The 15,966-nt window shown below is 42.8% G+C and overlaps 1 protein-coding gene across 8 annotated transcripts in view; it reads left to right on the forward strand.

The window, feature by feature from the left end:
* The window catches only part of tmem269 (transmembrane protein 269), a 141,928-nt gene that overhangs the window by 53,694 nt on the left and 72,268 nt on the right, over positions 1-15,966 (forward strand). For 7 of the 8 annotated variants that reach the window (XR_005945398.1, XM_041207305.1, XM_041207306.1 and 4 more), the window contains one exon: positions 5,803-5,950. Coding sequence is in view for 7 of the 8 variants with exons in the window: in XM_041207305.1 (XP_041063239.1) it covers positions 5,803-5,950 (148 nt within the window). In the remaining variant the exon portion in view is untranslated. Of the gene's footprint in view, positions 1-2,925; positions 3,041-5,802; positions 5,951-15,966 lie in introns of all 8 variants that reach the window. The other variant, XM_041207309.1, reaches the window with a different exon arrangement.

A 15,966-nucleotide genomic window follows, 5' to 3' on the forward strand; every position in this document is an offset into this window, starting at 1 on the left:
CATAATTGTGCATCCCAGAGTGCTCTGCAGTAGAGAATTCCAAAGTTTCACAATCCATCAAGTGAAGAAATTTGCTCTCATCTCAGTCCTAATTAGCCTACCCTTTAGAAATAGTCAGACACCATGTCCTAAGGCTAAGGTAGATCTGCTCTACATCCCAGAGTACTTAAGGAAGTGGCCCTAGAAATAGTGGATGCATTGGTGGTCATCTTCCAAGATTCTATAGACTCTGGAACAGTTCCTACAGATTGGAGGGTAGCTAATGTAACCCCACTATTTAAAAAGAGAGGCAGAGAGAAAACAGGGAATTATAGACCAGTCAGCCTGACGTCGGTAGTGGGGAAAATTCTAGAGTCCATTATAAAAGATTTAATAGCTGAGCACGTGGAAATCAATGGCGGAATCGGACAGAGTCCGCATGGATTTATGAAAGGGAAATCATGCTTGACAAATCTACTGGAATTTTTTGAGGATGTAACTAGTAGAGTTGATGAGGGGGAGCCAGTGGATGTGGTTTATTTGGACTTTCAGAAGACTTTCAACAAAGTCCTATATTAGAGATTGGCATTTAAAATTAAAGCGCATGGGATTGTGGATAGTGTATTGAGATGGATAGAAAACTGGTCGGCAGACAGGAAACAAAGTAGGAATAAACGAGTGTTTTTCTGAATGGCAGGCAGTGACTATTGGGGTAGCACAGGGATCGGTGCTGGGACCCCAGTTATTCACAATATATATTAATGATTTAGATGAGGGAATTAAATGTAATATCTCAAAATTTGCAGATGACACAAAGCTGGGTGGGAGGGTGAGCTGTGAGGAGGATGCAGAGATGCTTCAGTGTGATTTGGACAAGCTAAGTGAGCGGGCAAATGCACGGCAGATGGAGTATAATGTGAATAAATATGAGGTTATCCATTTTGAAGGCAAGAGCAGGAAGGCAGATTATTATCTGAATGGCTATAAATTGAGAGAGGGTGGTGGGGTGATAAGTGAGGACAAGGGGGACCCTATCATGTTTCTGGGAGGGAGGAGAAGGCTTGAGGGCGGATGTGCGGGAGATGGGCTGGACACTGTTGAGGGCCCTGTCAACGACTGTGGGTGGAAAAAGGAAGGAAGCAGGACTAGCTAGATTGCTTTTTCAAAGAGCCAGCATAGACTCGGTGGGCCAAATGGCCTCTTTCTGTGCATACAACCATTCTATGATTTTATTTGATGTATGTCTAGGCACATCCCCATTACCCTGCCTGGCTTTACAAATTGAAAAGAGGACTCTAAGAACAATGAGGTGACACAGTGGGTATTTGGCAAGGGACAATTGGGTCACCTCTGATTATACAAGTTTGTACGTAATAGCCTATCAATCTAATTAGCCAGTTATACCTCAGACTACCGTTGTGTGGGCAAAAACAACATACTGGTACTCCTCCATATACTCTCTGATTTTAGCTGCTGCTATACTGTGTATGACCTCTGGTTGTACAAGGTATGAATTTTTAAAAAAGACTATAGGTCAAGAAGTAATTTTGTGTCACAGATCGTAAGAAGTTTTCAAAGCTAGAGAGAGAGAATTGGAAGTTTAGGGAGACACATTCCATTCACGCTCTGGCCATGTTCAGAGTCAACTTGTGACTTTTTTTTGAATACTGTTGTAGATGACAGGAATTTTATATTTATTCACAGAATGTGGGTGTTATTGATAAAGGCCAGCACTTACTGCCCATCCCTAATTGCCCATGATAAGATGATGGTGAGCTGTTACCTTGAATATAAGTGGCTTGCTAGACCATTTCACAGGCTAGTTAAGAGACAGCTAGATGGGTCTGGAGTCACATACAGACCAGATTTCCTTCCCTAAAGTGCATTATGAATCATGGGTTCTTAAATCAATCCAGTAGCTTCATGATCACCATTATTAATGGCAGCCTTTTAATTCCAGATTTAATTTAATTAATTGAATTTAAATTCCACAGCTGCTTTGTTAGGATTGGAACACAAGTCTGCAAATCATTGGTCCAGGCCTCTAGGTTACTAGTCCATTAACATAAGCACAAGGCTATCGTATCTCAGGCGTGCATTTACCGAACAATACAACTGGTTAATTCTTTTGACAGTACTGTGCTCCAAATACCTGTCAATATTAAATTACAGTTGCCTACTTCAGTTTCCTTTCCTCTTTGGTGGTTTTCATTTGTATGTGGAGGAAAAAATTAGGTCGAATGTTAAATGACCATCTTTTAGATTTGTCTCCCTCATTCTAAGTCGAGGCTGCATTACATTCAAAAGCTGTCACTTTTCACTAACTTAATTCTCCCTGACATGGAGCGTGTTTTTTTTGTGTAGTCTGTGCACAACATTTTTATACTTTAACTGCATTAACTTATTGCCACGTGTTGCAAAAGATCTGAGGTGCAATATAAGAATAAGACCTTAAGTGCAGCAGTGGCTGGGAAGAACCACATGGCCACACAGTTACTACTTGTCATTAAAATCATAAAAGGGCCAATGTTTAGATTGCAAGTATTTCATTTGTATGTGAAGTTTGAACCGCATTCAAAGAATGAGAAGATTATACTTACGGTAGGTAAACCTAATGTTTTTAAATCTGTTAAGTTTTTATAAATTTTTATACACTTAATGAGATTTGGACAGTTTGTCATCTAATTGTTGATTGGTATATGTCATGTGATGCTATTGCCATTTAGGTGAATTACAGTGAGTTTTTTCCACAGCAGATTACTACTGCATTTACCTTTATGTTCTGAGAGTTTTAATTGAATGTAAGGAAAGTGTGATTTGAACAGATGCCATTTATATGAAGGATTTTTTAAAGCTAGAAACTTCTGAGTGGGGGTCTCTATGCAATGCTGATTTAGCAGACATTTGTTGGCTTCTGTGTTGCTCTGATCTGCTGTTTTCTTTCAGATCGAAAAAGGCTTGAACTTGGCTGGCTTTGGAAAACACGTGAAGTGCAGGGTGCAAAATACAATAGTAGGACTTGAACCTTAAGCCTTTCTCCCACGTAAAGCTTAGCATTTAGGTATTTAAAAAGCACGCACATTTGAAAGTTGGGAAATGTGGAAAAGCAGCATGTCATTGTCCAATGGTTGGAGTGGGCAGCAGGAGAGGGATAGAGAAAAGTCTTTAACCCTTTCTTTAGGTTTGGGGAAATAATTAAAATTTCAGTGTGGTAAGCTGATTTGTGAAAGACCAAAAATATCTTTAACTCAAACCTGAGTGGTTTAACCCTTGTTCCATTCATTGCTAAATTTGTAACTGATTCAAAAGTATGATTAATCTTGAGATTATAATTTGGAATGGAAGAAATATTGCTCTGTTGTTTTTACTCTTTGTTCTAGAAAAGTATACACTCATGACTTTTCTTCTCTATCATTGTTACAAGTGAAAATGATCTTTAGAAGAGATAGCTTCAACTAGGATGATAAGAGACCTCCAGGCATGTAAATAATTTCTAAATGATCCCCCACTACCTTCTTCCCATTACTAATTCATTTTTAGCCTTATAGTCACAGAATTAGCTTTATTATAGATCATCTTATACTTAGTTAATGGAGGGAGGGGTCATCACAGCATGCTGGTTTGATGAAATATTTAGAAATATCGATGTTTACGTTTTAAAAGTATCCACATTTGCTTGCTTTTATCAGAATAAAGTAGTGATCATCAGTAAGAACAAAATCTATTTTAAGACACGACATCAATAAGTCTTATCTTATTCAAAACATTTTTTAAACTGAAAAAGGGCTTACTGTTGGCATTTTCCAGCAACAAAATCAAATTTTAGTAGCTCAATTTTTCCTTAAGTGAAGCAAATGTTACTACATGTTATATTAACTGCCTGGTGCAATAATGTACTTGGTTGGAGTTTTGATTCCAAAGTGGCGAGGCTTATAGCAGTTAATTTTGACAATAAAATTTATCTAAACTGGAATGAAAAATATTAATATTTTAGTTAAAGCAGAGTAGCTCCTTTCGTTAACAACAAAAGCCCACCTAGGTTAATGTTTCCAATTATGGTGCAGTTTCCTTGGTTTCTAGTAACTACTGGCAACACATGCTACATAAAGACTGTGCTTTATTCAGCAGTTGATAGAGAGTACAAGGAAAGGTGAAACATCCACTTTGACATATTTTACTGGCTAGCTGAAATTAATAAGAAATAAATTAGTCCTAGGTACCAGATGCTGGAGAAGAATTTAACATGAAATATAAGTTGTTTGCAGCCAGGAGTTTTTCCTCTAATTTACGATAACTAGTAGATTAAATATAATTATTACTGAACAGAAAATTTTAGAATCGTGTGGTTTTTCTCAATACAAATCCATTTTAATTAGTTGAGCTATACAAATGTTATTTCAATGAAAATGGAATTTGGTTCCTTTGGCCCACAATTTTGTGGATTATTTATGTTTTGAATGGAAGAAGGTTAAACATCTGAATTGAGCTGAACGAAGAATTAACCCTATAGATTGCAAATTAGTGCAGTCATTCCCAAAGTTTTGAGATGTCCATTGTTCTGCTCAGAACTTACGAGTCTGGTACCTTTTTGTTTGAGTTGGTCTGCTCCATAATATTTGTCATTTAGTTCATTATGCACTTTAATTACCGGAAGGGAGTGGCTATCTTATTTCCACCAATAACCAAAAATTAATTTTAAAGGGCATTACATTTTTTATTAATAATAGTAGGCTCAAAACAATATTAATTTGTCACATCTGATACCCACCCAGTGCAAAGGCAAACTGACCATTTTCAACCTTCCTTCATACTGATTCATTAATAATAGGCCTGGATTCACAAAATAATGCCCATAGCCACTACAAAAACTCAAGGTTTTTGACTCGGGGCACGCTGGCACAACAGAAGAAATAATCGGTGTACATACAAAATATGTTTGGCTTGACTGCACTTAACGCAAATGTTCTGCTAATGTTGGATATATTGAGATTATGTTAGACAAGCTTTTAAAGTAGGGATGCCTTGAAATTACAGATACTGATATTAGTTTATATATACAACTATCAGTTTGCTTTTTCCAATATGACCATTATCACAATAGCCATATATAATCCTGGCATATCAAAGAGCTTAAAATGACAATGTAGTGTTTCTTTTATTGGGACCAACTTTTTCAGAAAGGTGTTCTGAATTCTAGTGTTGTCAGTAAATTGTTATGGATTACTCATAATGGTATTTTGAAATACTGATGCAAAAAATAACCAGATTATCGGAGTATTAAATCATATCATGACATCCCTACTGGATTGTTTTGCCACTTGCCAATTCTTGGTCCCATGCAAAAAGGTGGGCCATTAGAATGAAATTTATGTCTGCTCTTTGTTTAGAGCAAATATCTCTACTGATATGAAAGCCCTTCTCTGATACAAAGTAGTATCAATTTTTTTAATGTTCCCCTTGGACTATGTGCATTTGCAACAAGTTTTGTTTATTTACTAGCTAACAGGTTCTACCAAATTTATGAACTCAGTCATTGCTATTAATGGACTGAATAGCAGTCCTTGAGCCAGTAATTGAGCCCTTTATGTCGATGGGGAAGAAATGTCTACATTGATCCAATACCCACAAGCTTTCAGATACACCAAGTTACGTTATGCCTGGGCAAACTATCCCTTTTTTTAAACTGAGATAATGCCAGGAGTGTAGTATTTTGCTCAGCTTTTTCTCCTCTTGACCAAACCCACATGTACTGTATAGATGTTCTAGAAGCGGCTACTAGATTTAACATTGTAATTACCTGATTGGCTACATTTTTGGTTTTAGGTGTTTTCCAGTATGCTAAGAAGTTGTTTCTTAGTGAGCAGGCAGGCCGGATCCACCTTCAAGAATTTGCACGCCAGAATGCTGCCAATGCACTATCTCTTACAAATCTCGTGATGGGACTGTCTTCAATTCTGTGCAGCTTAAATGGGTAAGTACTAAAGACATACTTAAAATGAATATATCTTATGGATAGTCATCTGGATTACATAAGACCAAAAGATATGGCAAGGAATGTAAGGCTGAAGGAATTTAAAATGTGCCAATGGAGCAGCTATGAAGGAATTTGAAGATGAGGGCAGTGAATTCAAATCTCTGTTGTGACTAGTGTAGATCAGTGAGCATGGGAGTAACTGGTGAACAGAGCTTTGTACAGGATACAGGCAGCTATGTTAGTTGAGTTGGGGTTTATGAAACGAGGAGGATTGGAGCAATTGGGTGTAATTTTATCTGAACAGAGTCGCGTACAACAGGGAAGCTAGTAGCGGATAGGGAACCCATTTGTTTTTAGTGGACCTTGCCTTGGCTCTAACTCAGCTACAGCATTAGCATCCCACCTCTAGGTTTTCCAATTTGTTTCTTTACTGCCCATGATCAATATGTTGTATGTAAGAGGTGTGTGTTTTCTATGGAGTATGTATTAATTAAGGAAATCCAGCAGCAAGCTTTTTGTGAGATTAAAAAGGTTATTTATTATCACACACACCTTGAATTTAATGTAACATTTCACTCACTTGTCTCTCACACACGAAGATTAGATACAGATGAAGTTAATTTACTGTTATAGTTTATAATTATCTCAGTTCTCGCTCATGGCAGGCCTGTAGTTTCTTATTTGCAGTTGATGCTTTAAAATTGAAATGAAGGTTTTGTAAAACGAGGAATCTTCAGTGGGCTGTGTAGTTTCTGGTTGTCAAATTTCTAGCAGGTTGGTTCTCAGGTGAATTTTGACTAGAACAGGCTGGGGAGTCCTTCTCTTGGGTTGGGGTCTCCCACTTTCAAGATTTTATTACTTTGGCTGCTGGCTGACTTTGCAGCTAGTTCAATGGCCTTTGGTGGAACTGTCTGCAAGCAGCTTCTTCCTGATTTAAAAGCAGACAACAAAATGTTCTCAATTCACATGACTTCCACAAGTTCAAAGTTCGTTTTCCAAACAAAGGGTGATGTGTCTGATCCCACTCATCCTGTGTTGTTCTTTGATAACTTCAGATTCACCCAGCCTAGGCTGGATGAGAGAAACCATCAAAATACATTGGAAGGTTGATAGGATCCATTCACACCCACCTTACATACATTGAGTTTCAATGTTTCCTTTTGTTCAGGGTGAAACAGAGGGCTGGATTTTCACTGAGTTGAGATGACTTAGAAACTTTTTAAAGTGATGCGTAGGTCCTGATTCGGGGATTCCTGACCCCGTTCCCAGGTTTCTGATTTTTGGGAGTGTCTTTTAAGTTCTGGTCTGGTTCAGGTTGAGAGTCCACGCCCTGTATAGCCAACCTGGCTAACTTCATTGCAGGAATGGGCATGTCCTAGTGCTCGGCAATATTCATGGAGTTGAGCCAGCTTTACAAAGAGTTGTGGTTCATGGCCCCCCAAACTACCTTCATGGCTCTTCATGTCTCCCATGCCAAGCTATGGCACTTCCATGCCCATTCACCTACTATATACCGTATAGAAACAATGAACGCTATAGTGATAGTAGGATGTGTAAAAAAAAGCTTTCGTAAAACCAGTCATTTATTGATAACTTTCCATTTTCTTAAAAAGCCTTTTTACTACAACCGAATAAAAGTGTCAATCATCCAGACCCTAGATTAGAACACTCAAAGATTAGAGTTGGGAATCTGCAAGTTTCTCATCCACTTCCTTTAAAACCTGTCGTGGAAACTATTTGGTCCCAGGGATTTGTCACTCTTTGGCGCCATTATTTTCTTTGTTACTGTTATTTGCTTACATTCATTTGGTAAATCCTTGTCCCTAATTCAATATTAGTTTCCTTGAGAATTCAAGCATGCCATCTTCTTCCTCCACTGTAAATACTATTGGAAAGTATTATGCTTTTGACTACCATTATCTTCCTGTAATTACAATATCAATATTATCACATTGCTCCTGACCATCCTCTTTTTTCCTGACAATTGTAAAGTTCTTTTGTGTTGATTTTGATAGCCCTCTCAAGCTTCATACTTATTGTCGTTCTTACCATCTGCTTTGTCACCATTTGTTGTTCTTTGTATCCTTCCTTGTCACCAGGATTTATGCTAGTTCTTACATTTAGTATTCTCTTTCTTTTAGTTCTAAGTTATTCCTTATCACTTCAGTTGTCCATGGCCTGAATTTTGCGCTCAATGTGCGCACATGATTAGTGGGCCAGAAGCAGATGTGATACCTATTCTGCTTGCAATCGCAAGCTGAACCTAATTTCACGCCAGCTGGCAAATTAAGGGCTGGCCAGCATGAAATGTGCACTGACAGTTGCTTAACACTGCCAGTGAGAGCATGACGAGCGTAGAGTCCAATGGAGACCCACAAGGAGGGTTAAAAATTATAAAGGCTGTAAAGTTCCCTGAAGGCTGTCAGAAGTTGCTGAGGAGCATCCAGGAGCTGTTTCAGATTGAATTGAAGGATTTCCATTGGCAGGAGTTATGACCTCAGGAGCCACTGCTCACACCAGACGGAAAGACAATGCCAGTGGGCACTGTCTCCCCCCACCACCCCCGCCGCTTCTCTGATGACTGCATACGCGCTCTCCTGGAGGCAATGAGTGTCAGATGGAAAATCCTAATACAACGGGATGGCAAGAGGAGGCCACCTCACTAAACCAAGAAGTCATGGATGGAGGTGGCTTGCAGTTGAGTGGGCATGATGATGTGTGCTGCACATGGATCCACTGCCAGTAAAGGCTCAGTGAGCTTATGTGCTCCGCAAGAATAAGCACCAACTTGGCATGAAATTGTGTATAGATGTATTGGAGGGGGGGCCACTCTTTGTGGTGCTCAGGGCTCTGAAATGCAGAGTGCCAAATGGCACATATTCTTGTCTGGGAAATGTGGGCACTTGGCTTGGTTGTGTACAAGGATGAGGTGTGTCAATCTGACGGGCACCTCAAACTGGGTCTCATTGGAGGGGGGAGTGGTAGCGAGGCAGGTATAGTGTGCCAGATAGAGGGGGGACTAATGAGAGCACTTTTTTCTGTGCAGGAGAAGAGAAGCTATATGGCGCAGGAGCGCTAATAAACGGGTGATGGAGTGGCCAACTTCCTGATCCTCTCCCAAGTTTGAGATGGACACCAAAGGAGGAGCCACAGACAGATGCACCCGCATCACATCCTCTCTGTACCAAGCACCAGCGCAGACACAGGCACACCGGTGGGCGGTAGCACGTCGGTTCAGATAGTAGTGCGCAGTGATGACGGTACATCACACTTGCATGATGAGATGGTGGAGGCAGCGAGTGCCCCGGGAGCCAGCAGTCGGAGGATTTCTGGAGACCAGCATCATGCTGAGTCCGAGGTAGGTGATGAGCTGCTGGAGTCGTCCATCAGGTGGCAGATGTGGGATGCATGGGAAGATTTGGTGGAAATCCCTGAGGGTCTGCATGCCATGGGGCAGAATTTTTGGGTCGGCGAGCGGGCTCGAGACCCGCTCGCCGACACTTAAAATGGCACGCGGTGACATCGGGCGTGCGTCCCAGTGTCACCACGCATCATTTAGATTGTCAGTTTGGCCTGCCGATCTGTCAAGGCCAATTAAGGCCATTAAGAAATAATTAAAGTTGTTAAGAATGCTGCCTGTCCAAACTTAAGGTTGGCGGGCGGGCGAAGAGCCCAGGCAGCCTTCGTATTTTTCATGACGCCTCATTCACAGGTTGGGATGAGGTTTCATGAAGGGTTTATTAATTAAATAAAACTTTTTTGCAAAAATTAATGGACATGTGCCAGCTCATGTGACAGTTAACTGAAACAAATCAGAACTTAAATAAATAAAAATGCACGGAAGAGCGCAGGCCCCACCTCAGGGAATCACCCTCCTCTGCCCGCACAGGGAGCGCACAGCGCTTCCAGATGTGCTTCACGTTGGGCGGGCCTTAACTGGCCCGCTCACATAAAATGGTGATGAGCACCAATCGGGGGCGCCGATTGGGTGCCCTGCCCCCGGACAAACCACCACCGCGACCCCCCCCCCCCAATATTGGGGGGGATTCAGCCCGTGGTCTCTGTCTTGGAGAAATCTATATGGAGCGTGAGCACTGCATTGACCCGGAACTCAACGCATAGCTGCCTCCAGAGAGAGAGTGGTGCCTATCATGGAGAGGCAGCTCCAGGAACTCAATCAGGGGTTTCTGGGGTTGTGCTCGGACCTGCAAGCCCACACACTGGCAGTGACCTCAGCAGGTCACTACCAGTGTGAGACGGATGAGGCACCTAGTGACTATGCTAGGTGCCCATCCATCAGTAGTGAGCAGGGAGGTTCAAACCAACCACATGCTGCCGGGCAAGCTGCATGTCATCTTTACAGACACTTCACAGGGTGCTCTGGGTGGAAGCAGCAGCTCCACAGCTCTTCTGCTAGTGACCATCGCTTCTGATGAGGTCACGATGACTGATGAGTGCCCAGCCATGACGCTGGACGCTCCCACCCAGACGTTGCCTACACAAGTGTCACCAGCCAGAGGATGGCTGCCAAGGTCATAAAGCCCGACAGGTCATCAGAGTCAGCAGGCTGGCTCAGTGCTGCTGCCAGCGGTGGGGGTTAGGGTGGTCACCAATATGCAGCACTTGCGAGGTGAAGTTTAAGGCACTTTAAACACAAGGGATTGTCACAGGTGATATAACTTTAATTGATACGTCAGCTCTGTGCAATTTGTGTTTCCAGCACCACCATATAAATATTTCATTATGTGTAATGACCTAAATGTGCTTTATGTTTTTCATAGGTGAGGGGCATGAGAGTGGCATGTGACAGACAGGAAGGGCAGCAAACTTTATTTTAGAGGTTGACACTTGACACAAGGGTAATAGGGTGGCCTCATCAGGACGGTCAGTAAGATGGCTTCATCCTTGCCCTCACTTTCAAGCCATGCCTTGGATGCCCAGCTGAAAGTACAGAGAATCAAGGCCACCCTGTTCTTCCTTTCTCCCATAAGATTCCTCACTTCGGCATCCACCTCCTCACCCTGGGCCTCCTTCGGCTCCTCCTTAGACCCGTCACTTGAATTGTCCTCTGCAGCCTGTGTTGCAACATCCCTGCCATCGTCTTCCAATAGGTCCCTCCCTTGACAGAGCCAGATTGTGCAGAGTGCAGTAGACAATAAGAATAAGTGAGATGCGCTCTGGAGGATATTGCAATACTCTCCCGATCGGTCCAGGCAGCGGAACCTCATCCTGAGCAGCCCAATGACCCTCTTAATAAACATCCTTGTAGAGGCATGACCTTTGATTGTCCCCCTCCTCTGCTTCTGTCCTTGGGTGTCTGAGTGGTGTCATGAGCCACCTTTTCAAGGGATAGCCTTTGGTTGACTCCTGGGTGACAATGTCTGGGACATTGTATGTAAGATATAATTCTGTTAGTATGACTATGTCAGACTGACTGCCCAAAGCCTGTCAACCATCTACGAGGCACAAGTCAGGAGTGTGATGGAATACTGTCCACTTGCCTGAATGAGTGCAGCTCCAACAACACTCAAGAAGGTTGACACCATCCAGGACAAAGCACCTGCTTGATTGGCACCCCATCCATTAATTAATCATTGCTAATTGATTATAATTAATAAAGTCACACCTCTCAATGAGTTTTAGCACTGCCAGTAAACTTTACAATACTGATAAAACAATACAGCTTACAATACTGATAAAACTAATAATATCAGTTACTGGTTTACCTGCTCCTTCTGCTGCACCAAAGCAGAAATCAAATACTGGAGGCTAAAAATTGTAGAAGATAAAAAGGACCTCCTCCCCGCTCTTCACCGAACTGCCCACTCAGCACACTACTTTTTGCAGTAAGCCTTACCGAAAGCACCTCTTTCCCCCCACTCCCCCCCCCAACCCCACCCCCCACCATGCACCAAATTCTCACTTTGAACCAAAGTCCCAAATATACTCACTCGGTCTTTGTGTCACTCAGGTCAAAGTCTCCCCTTTCTGACCGTGCAGCTCTTACTGACTGAAAAGCACCATAACTATCTCGTGTCAGCAGGGATGAGAATTTTCCACTGCTTGGTGCATTTCTGACATTGGTTTTTCAGAAATTCGCCAGTTCTAACCTTTGGGGCTGATCGGGTTTAAAAAAAATTGCAACTTTGCTGTCAGTCAGTGAGAGCAGGAAATGACTGCAGAGCTGTGATTGGAGGAGCAGCGAATTGTAGGAGAGACAGATTGCTGCTCCAGTCTCAAATTCTCCCATGCCGGCTGCTCAGCTTCTCCAATCACAGGTTCCCTCACTCCTACTCTTGCTGCTCCTCCAGAGACAGATCTATGATTGCTGAGGCTGCAAGGGTAGGAGAAAGGGAACCTTTGATTGGAGGTCAAGGAGTCTGGCCAGTCTCTCTGCTGCCATGCAGGAGATATGCTGTCACCAATCACTTTGACCAACTGTTGGACAACGAGGCCGAAGAGAAGCAGCAAAAGATAAAAGAGTCACAAAGCCTGCAAAATCTCTGCTAGTTACGAGGCCAGGAGCAAACCCCAACGGAGCTGTCACTCAACCTTGTGCCATCCCGAACCTGCCTGTCTACTGGTTGGTATTGAGAGAATGCTGTCCTGTTGGTGCACAGTGCTGATGAAATGCTGTAATGTCTGAGGTTGTGACTCAGGGAAAGTAGAACTGATGTTGGGGCAGTACTAAGGGGTACCGCCAGGAGGGCCAGGACTGAGAGAGCACTGCATTACTCAAAGGCCAGTTAAAAAGGAGTACTGCCCTTTCTTAGTGAGAGTAACAAAGGGCTGCAGTACTGTCAGAAATGCAGTAGAGCAGGACCTCTGCAATGTCAGATGTTAAATATTAATCCACTGCTGCACAGTCAGAGGTGCAGTTTGGAGGGTGTAACATGCTGTCAGAGTGGCAGGATTAAGGGAGTGCTGCACTGCTGTAAGCTGAATACTAATCAGCCATCAGACAGGCAGTTCTGTGGAAGTGTTGTATTGTCAGATGGACCTAGTGAAGGAGCGCTGTGTTGTGAGAGCTGCACTGATAGAGTACTGCACTTCCTTTTCCCATCTCTCTCTGTACTTCTCCCTCTCTTCCTCTCCTGCTCCCTCTCTTTCCCTCTCCCTCTGTCACCCACCTCACCACTCCACCTATCCTACCCACCCACCTGCCTATCTAGCCACCCACTCATCCTACTCATTTACCCATCCATCCCTTCATTAACATTCAAAGACGGGATCTTTAAAATTAGCATTTGGCAGCTAGTGTTGTAAAAATGGGGTCTTCTTCCCCCAATTCTGCTCAGCTCTGAGAGAGTTTTAAGAGGGGCGCTGTGCTGTGTATTTCTTTGACAGCCGGGATCAGAAGATCCCGGAGAAACTGCGTACCAGCGTCGAATTGGGGGAATCTTCGAGCGCAACAGCAATCCGCTTATCATTGCTTGGAAGATCCCTGCCCAATGAACTTTTAAGATGCATTGTTAGGTAACATTGCAAACTTAGGCAAATAGTGAACAGACTTACTTTGGCAGCTTTACTGAAGCCAGTAAACATCCACCTCACCAGTTCCCAGGATCTGATCACGGTTAAGACTGAACTGATTCTTCCCACCTCCATCCAGGCTGCTCTTGTGCAACTCGTTCCTATTTTCTCATTCTGCCTGTGCTTCCTTCGCTGCCATGAAATCGTATCCTAGAAGGATGTCATTTGTTGTTCCAGTCTTGCTGCAATCATTTCTACCCTTCAGCATAAATACAATGGAAAATAGCCAGCCTTGAAGAGCAGCTGATGCCAGATAATGAGCCTTCTGAGTTTTGTGTGCTAGAAACACTGAATACTTATTTAAATGAACTGGCCTCACTTTAATATGCAACTTTAGTTCATTGCGCCACATGCATACTCAGCACACTAAAGAGCAATGCTGCTTCTTCAACAGCACCACTGCCACATTATCACGCATTCATGTTTATAAATCACACAATGCAAGCAGGCTGGGAACAGTGTGTAAAATGGATTAGGGCAGTATCATAATCATTTGCTTACAAACCCCCACCTTTCCCTGTGTTGCTTAAGGATCCTGTCGAGCAGAGCCTCTTGGAATCATCTTCTAACTATTCAAAGAACACAGAAAATTTATAGCACAGAAGGAGGCCATTCAGCCCATTGTGTCTGTGCTGTCTGAGAGCTATTCAGCTAAATCCCACATTCCATCTCTTGGTCTGTTGCCCTGTAAGTTACAGCACTTCAAGCTGTAACTATCCGTAACTATCTTTAAAACCTGATGAGTGTTTCTGCTTCTACCACCCTTTAGGCAGTGAGTTCCAGACACCAACCACCCTCTAGGTGAAAGAAATTCTCCTCAATTCCCCTCTACACCTTCTACCAATTACTTTAAAACTATGTTCCCAGATTATTAACCTTTCTGCTAATGGAAATAGGTCCTTTCAATCCAATCTTCCTAGTTCCCTTATAATTTTATACACCTCAATTATACGCCCCCTAACCGCCTCTGTTCTAAAGAAAACAACCCTAGCTTATCCAATATTTCCTCATAGCTAAGATTTTCCATTTCTGGCAACATTCTCACAAATCTCCTCTGGATCCTCTCCAGTGCCATCACATCCTTCCCTAATGCAAAACTGTATGTAGCATTCATACAATTCTAGCATTGCCTCCCTGCTCTTATATTTCAATGCTTCGGCTAATAGAGGAAGCCTTCTTAACTACTTTATCTACCTGTCCTGCTACTTTCAGGAATCTGTGAACATGCACCCAATATCCCTCTGTTCCCTACACTTCTCAGTTTCACATCATTTGTGTGTTTCTTTGCCGTATTTAAGCCTCTCTAAATGCAATACCTCACACTTCTCTGGGTTGAATTACATTTGCTACTTTTCTCCTCACTTTACCAGTCCATTGACCTTTTCCATATGTAGTCTGCAGCTGCTGTCTTCATTATAATTTTTGTATCATCTGTAAACTTCTTAATAATGCCCCTTCTACTAAGAGTAGGGCCTGGATTTTTGTCTCGGGCTCAGGACACATGACTTTAGCCCATTCACAATATCAGGCTCCTGGGCCCCCCCTCCAAACTCCATTCCAGCCATATGGGCAGGGAGCGGTCAGGTTTTGCAAGCCGCGATGAAGAGTAGGGTAGGGTAAGTGTGGAAGTGGGCTGGTTAGAAGGCCCAACTCAGTTTGCGGGGACAGAAGCCTATCTCCCAACATCATTCTTATGCCTCCTAACCCTCACTTCCATGCCCGTTCATATTCCCACATGGCCCCTCCATGCCTCCCATGTATTCCCCATAGCCACTCACCCAGTATCCACTATGTAATCTAATAAAACTGCCATTCAAACACACTGCCATTCATACTGCAATGAAAGAAACTATATTTCCACTGAAAAAAATTGAAATCCCCTTAAATGGTCATTAAGTTTGAAAACAAATAAACATGTTTTCTGAAATCAAATCAAAGACTGATAAAGGTATTACAACCTCTTAAAGATACTGCAAAGGCTATCAGCCCTGGCCATATTCTGGCAACAGTACTGAAGACATATGCTCCAGAAGTTGCCACGCCCCTACCCAAGCTATTCCAGTATAGCTACAAACTGGCATCTACCCAGCAATGTGGAAAATTGCCCATGTATGTCCTGTACACAAAAAGCAGGACAGATGCAACTCGATCAATAACTGCCCCATCAGTAAACTCCCAATCATCAGTAAAGTGATGGAAGGGATCATCAACAGTGCTATCAAGCAGCACTTGCTTAGCAATAAGCTGCTCACTGATGCTCGGTTTGGGTTCTGCATGGGCCACTCAGCTCCTGACCTCATTACAGCCCTGGTCCAATCATGGACAAAAGAGCTGAACTCCAGAGGTGATGTGTGATGACTGCCCTTGATATCAAGGCAGCATTTGACTGAATGCGGCATCAAGGAGCCTTAGCAAAACTGGCGTCAGTGGAAATCGGGGGAGGTAGGGAGGGAATACTCCATTGGTTGGAGTCATACCTC

The sequence above is a fragment of the Carcharodon carcharias genome, chromosome 15, assembly GCF_017639515.1.
Source record: "Carcharodon carcharias isolate sCarCar2 chromosome 15, sCarCar2.pri, whole genome shotgun sequence".
Taxonomy (NCBI): domain Eukaryota; kingdom Metazoa; phylum Chordata; class Chondrichthyes; order Lamniformes; family Lamnidae; genus Carcharodon; species Carcharodon carcharias.